At 35.8% G+C, this 6,000-nt stretch overlaps 1 protein-coding gene across 4 annotated transcripts in view; it reads left to right on the top strand.

The window, feature by feature from the left end:
* Window positions 1-273: 273 nt before the first annotated feature.
* LOC117983855 (glutathione synthetase-like) overlaps window positions 274-6,000 on the top strand; it is a 44,099-nt gene continuing 38,372 nt past the window's right edge. Inside the window, exons 1-4 of one of the 4 annotated variants that reach the window (XM_034970480.2) lie at window positions 274-693; window positions 2,502-2,838; window positions 4,219-4,314; window positions 5,642-5,758. In XM_034970480.2, coding sequence (XP_034826371.1) covers window positions 2,692-2,838; window positions 4,219-4,314; window positions 5,642-5,758 — 360 coding nt within the window. In that variant the 5' untranslated portion in view covers window positions 274-693; window positions 2,502-2,691. Of the gene's footprint in view, window positions 694-1,739; window positions 2,839-4,218; window positions 4,315-5,641; window positions 5,759-6,000 lie in introns of all 4 variants that reach the window. The other 3 variants (XM_034970478.2, XM_069499774.1, XM_034970479.2) reach the window with 3 other exon arrangements.

Here is a 6,000-nt window from a genome sequence, read left to right as displayed (position 1 = left end):
TGCAAACTAATCCATCGTTGTTGAAAAAATTGGATGTCATTCAAAATATAGGTTTGAGAATAATAAGTGGAGCAATGCGGTCTACACCTATTAATTCAATGGAAGTAGAAACATGTATCCCTCCTTTGCCGGTGAGACGTGTTTATTTGACTGAAAAGTTTTGTTTGAAGCAACTATTCGCTAACTCTAACTTGGTAAACAAATTATTACTTCCACAGGATTTATTAAAAGTTACTGAAGCATCAATAGGCTAGTTGACACTTTTTTTAAGTTGGTCTTAAATGGTTAATATTTGTCCTATTAGATCAAAAAAATTAACACTATATTTTTTTGCGCCCTAAAAACCGTAAAACTTTAATTTAAAAATATTTTTTTCTTAGACAGGTGAAAACACTGTCGGCCATGTTTGGCCCATAGATTATCTGTGCTCAGCCGTCATGCCTTTGTAAACAACAGCATAACCTCCCAAAGTTTAATAAACATGACTTCTATACTAGTTTACATGAAAAATATAGTAATTATCGTTATTGTATCATCCGAGAATGTAAAAAACGCATCGATAAAGACCACAGGAAAGTTGTGGATTAGAGTGCCCAGTGAAATAAATATACGTAACACGCGAAGACTTGCTTAAAGGGATCCTATATGACAAAGACTTCAACCCAAATTTATTTTTGCAAAGATCAGTTTGTTGTAAGTCTTACTTAATAACTTATTCAATTTATAAAGAGAAAACGATATTTTTTTACGTTTACTATGAGTTTTTAGAAATATGTAAAAACTAGCTTATGCTCGTGACTTCGCCCGCGTGGACTTCATAAATTTCAAACCCCCATTTAACCCACTCAGGGGTGGAATTTCAAAAAATCCTTTCCTAGTGGATACCTTCTCTTTACCTACAAAGAACACACCCACCAAATTTCATGTATCTAGGACCAGCTGTTTAGATGTTTAGGCTGTGCGTTGATATATAAGTTAGTCAGGACTTTAAATTTTATATATATCGATACTACGTTAGTCCCCGCGTGACATAGGGATGACATTTCTTTGTTTACATATTTAATGACATCACATCATGGCTGACAGCGTTTTCTGCGTTTCAAATAAAAATAAAAACTGTATTTTTTAAAATTGGTTTTATATAATATCCATCCTGCGTTTTTAAAAATTGTTATTGATATATTTCGTTGTCTTAAGCAAAATACTATAATAAATAATCATTTATTGGACGAAATTAGATATGACTCAAGTAGCCTATTGAAACTCTACAACCTACAGCGGAAGCACTTCTTTCCGGTAAACTGTAAAGGACCTACTATGTCAATGATTATGACTTATATGCATAGTATTGCTAGTAAGATAAATGTGAATGACGTTTGGCCTATGTATGATTGCCACTATGATGTAATAAACCTCGGAAATAGAATACACATCACTGATATTAAATCCAATTTAGACTTCCTATTGTTCATTGAAGAAAATTGTAAAAATCATTATAGGATATATTCAGATGGTTCTAAAAATGAGAACTTTGTAAGTTCTGCTTTCTATGATTCACAGTTAAAAAAATGTAGATCATATAAATTAAACTCTGACTGCAGTGTGTTTACTGCTGAATGCGTTGCCCTGTTCAAGGCATTGGAATATATCAAAGAAGAATTAATGTTTAAAATTAATAACTATGTTTTAATAACAGACTCGAAAAGTGTTCTTTTAGCTATAAATAATTTTTATTTTAGTAATACCCACAGAGGCATAACAGGAAATGAAGTGGTTGATTCTGCTACAAGAAGAAGTAATTTTTATGAAGATTGTTCAAGTAGCATCAAAGTGCCATTTACGGATTTATGCAATACAATTAAAATAAGACAAAAGAAATTGTAGAGTGAAGTGTGGGATGTGACTAATAAAAATAAAGGAAAATGGTATGCGGAAATTCAAAAGGAAATACCAATACAACCATGGTATTTCAAAACGAAGTGTGAATCTAGAAAATTTACATCATTAATGAATAGACTGAGATTTGGTCACTGTCTGGTGCCAACACACCTGAATAAAATAAAAATACTAAACAGTAAAAAATGCAACTATTGTGAATATGAGGAGGCTGATATTAATCATATGATACCCAAATGTCCAGCTTTTGGCATACAAAGACTTATATTAGCCAGTGATCTAAACACTATAAATATGGAACAAAAACAAAAAATTGATTTTCCCCGCCATGTAAAGGACTTGTTGTGTAAAACGTCATATTTTAAGTCTATTTTTAATTATATATGTAATACTATAAATAAAGTGTAAAAACGTTAGACTAATTAGTTATAAGCAATTTTGTATTTTTAGAATAGTATTTAGTTATAAGCAATTTTGTATTTTTAGTATTTGTAAATTTTTGAAAGGCCTTAAAGGACTGTTATCCAGGGCCGTAAAAAAAAAAAAATCAGTTTCAAGTTTCAATAGTGAATAGTGATTATATTATCTTTGGTTTCAACTTTCAGGTGCTAGAATTGATTTCAAAACGCGAATAAAATTGCCGATTTCTAAAAATTTCTCAATTTGTCAGTAAAAAGCAATAGCAAAATTAACAAATCAGCTATATAAACAAAAAGTGGCAAGGTATTTTCGTTTCGTTTCCCTCGAAAATACTTTTGTCGGCGCGTGCTTGGAGTTGGACATAAAGTTAGAAAAATGACTCAAGCTCGTCTCGCATCCTGTATACCTTTGCCCATGGAGCACAAGTTACTTGTTACAGTCATAGAGAAAGCCAAGGACTGGGCTTTGATGCACGGCGTTGGTATGAGGGATAGGAAAAACTTCACGAAAGATTCCATTCAGGTTAGTTATACTTAATCAAATCAATTTATAGGGTTCCGTACCCGTACTATTACTATGTCTCCGTGCTTTCCGTCCGTCTGTTTGTCAGCGGGCTGGGCTGTATCTCGTGAACCATAATCGGTAGGGAGCTGAAATTTTCATCGAATGTGTATTTCTATTGCCGCTATAACAACAAATCAGTACCCTTATTATAAATGTGAAAGTGTGCTTGTTTATTGGTTTGTCCTTCAATCACGTTGCAACGGTGCAACAGATAGACATTGATTTTATAGATAAAGACCTGGAGCGTGACATAGGCTACTTTATATCCCGGAAAATAAAAGAGTTCCCACGGGACTTTAAAAAACCTAATTCCACGCGAAAAAATTAAAAACTGTTAATGATATGGAACCCTTTGTGTGCGAGTCCGACTCGCACTTGACTGATTTTATAGTCATTGGAGTTTATTTACATTTTATGATGAAAGTTTCTAGATGTTCACAAATGGTCATATCCTGCCACTAGAAGTGAGTTAAGAAAAGATATTCTACAGTACGCGGGCTGAAAGTAATGAACATTGGCCTTTAGAATGACATTTCATCTTTGTAGAGAGTTGTCTCTGTCACTCATACCCATATGTCGCTTTGTCAGTCTTAACGACCGAGACAGTGCTCTACAAATCTGCTGTCTCCTTCTAAAGATCGATGTTCATCACTTTTGGCCGCGTACTGTACAGTGAGTTGAGTTTTAAAATAAGTTCCATATCACAAATTGATAAGGATCAGTCAAAAGTATCCTATTACCTACTAGCTTATGCTCGCGACTTCGTCCGCGTGGACGGTAGCGCGCTCCAGGTCACCCATACGGCGCACTTTGGCTGCGCTCAACGCGCTGCTGAAGGAGTCCCCTCGCTGTGACATTGCTGACAAATGGGCTGACCTCATGGGGCAGATCTTGCAGATTTGTGAAAATTTATAATTTTGCTTTTTGACATGACTTTATTATTAATTTTATTAACCTTTAATAAACTTAAATCTAAAAAAAACAACATTAAATTAAAACTAAAATAAATTAAATTAAATCTAAAACCTCATCGAGACCACCGCAGCGAGGCATTGTACCCAAGATGCTGGCAGCATTACCCCTTTGGATGGCCAAACTAATTCTTTGACTAATTATTAATTGTAATTTTAACAATTTTTTGTAAGTATATTTATGTTAGTTAGTACTTGTAGTTTAATTAGTGTAATTGGGCTTTATGGCCTTTCTAATTATATAATAAATAAATAAATAATGATAATAATTCAGTTAGTCAGTCACCTCTTTCCTGTTATATATTTAGATTAGTAGGTTTATTGAAGCTAAAATGTATCTAAAGTGTAAAAGTAAACATTGTTTCAGATTGCACCGTTTGTTTTGCTTCCGTCTCCGTTCCCACGCACCGAGTTCAACAAAGCAGTGGAATTACAGCCTGTATTGAATGAACTTATGCACAAGGTAAAATATAGATAACTAGTTCATGCTCGCAACTTCGTCCACGTGCATAAGTCCCGCAAATTTCTAATGCGCGTGGCCGCCATTTTAGTGACGTCAGCACTAGACTGAAGTTTCAAGCTGATGGTATATTTTTATTTCCGCTGACGTCAAAATGACGTCATTTCGATGGTACCCCTGGTGGTAAACCTAAATCCACGCGGACGAAGTCGCGGGCATCAGCTAGTAGTATTATAGTATTTCAAACCCCTATTTTTCAACAAATTATCACAAACCAATATTAAACTTAAATCTAAAAAAAAAGAAAACAATATTAAATTAAAACTAAAATAAATTAAATTAAATCTAAAACCTCATCGAGACCACCGCAGCGAGGCATTGTACCCAAGATGCTGGCAGCATTACCCCTTTGGATGGCCAAACTAATTCTTTGGCCTAGGTAGCTGCCAGCTCTCGGGTCCCCGGTTGACTCGATAACTCTTTTCGCAATTTCTTCAAAAAGAGCTCGAGCCCCCGGGCCCCACGGCCCCAAGGTCTCCACACCAAAAGGCACGAATACGAAGCTCCCATCGAGGTTTTCATATTTGCGCCTTTTGGCCTGTTCGGCGCTGATGGCCGCTGCACCCGCCATAGAGGAGGTCGCCTGAATGTGGGATGCAGCTAAAGTGTCTACACAAGTTGCATCCCAAACAAGCGACCTGCCCATCTTCCACGGTACGAGCGTCATACCATCAGGTCTCTTGCCATCGCCACGTGCCAAACCAATAGGTTCTAGTACAGCTGGCACATGGGCGGTGGCAAGGGACCTCCGGATGATGTCGTTAAGGGTACTAAACCCCTATTTTATAATATAACATAACATATTGCATGCTAATAGGCAGAATTTGACTGTACCTTTTTGTTCTTTAGGGGTTGAATTTTCTAAAATCCTTTCTTAGCAGATGCCTATCTCATGCCATAGCATGCATGCAAAATATCTGTCCGGTAGTTTGAGCTGTGCATTAATAGATCAGTCAGTCAGTCAGCTTTTCCTTTTATATTATTATTATTATTTATCATTATTATTATGTAAACTAGCTGATGCCTGTGACTTCATCCGTATGGATTTACGTTTTTATAAACCCAGTGTCAATGAATACCTTATGTTGAAATCTAGTGGAAACACTTGTCATTCGGTTTTTTTATTTTTTATTTTTATTTTAAATAGTGATGTTAAGTGATTGCCGCCGCGCATGAACATTTGCAGCACCAGAGGAACCGCCGATGCGTTGCCGGCCTTTTAGGAATTTGTTGGTCCGCCCCTTGAATAACCCCTTTCTTTAATTTCTAGGTTGCACATGATGACGAATTTTTGACACGCACTCTAGAGAATGCCTTACAAGTTGACGAATTCACAGCAAACCTTTTTGACATATGGGTCAAAGTGAGAGACGAAGGAATGGCTCAGGTGAATATTGAACTTATTTCTTAGTATCCGCCATTTTGTTTACAGTGGAAACTCGATCAACCGGACTAATTGTTGTCGTTAGGGATTCGGATAATCGAAAATCCGGATAATCTAATGTATGAAGAAAAGCGGGTTTTGTGCATATTATGTTGTTCACTATAATAGTATTTTCATTTTTCAAAGTAAGATAACTATACCAAGTAGGATATCATATGAAAGGGCTTTGCCTGTACATTCTAAAA

Source organism: Maniola hyperantus, chromosome 7, assembly GCF_902806685.2.
Source record: "Maniola hyperantus chromosome 7, iAphHyp1.2, whole genome shotgun sequence".
Taxonomy (NCBI): domain Eukaryota; kingdom Metazoa; phylum Arthropoda; class Insecta; order Lepidoptera; family Nymphalidae; genus Maniola; species Maniola hyperantus.
Note: the sequence above shows the minus strand (reverse complement) of the source record. Positions and strands in the feature narration are given on the sequence as shown.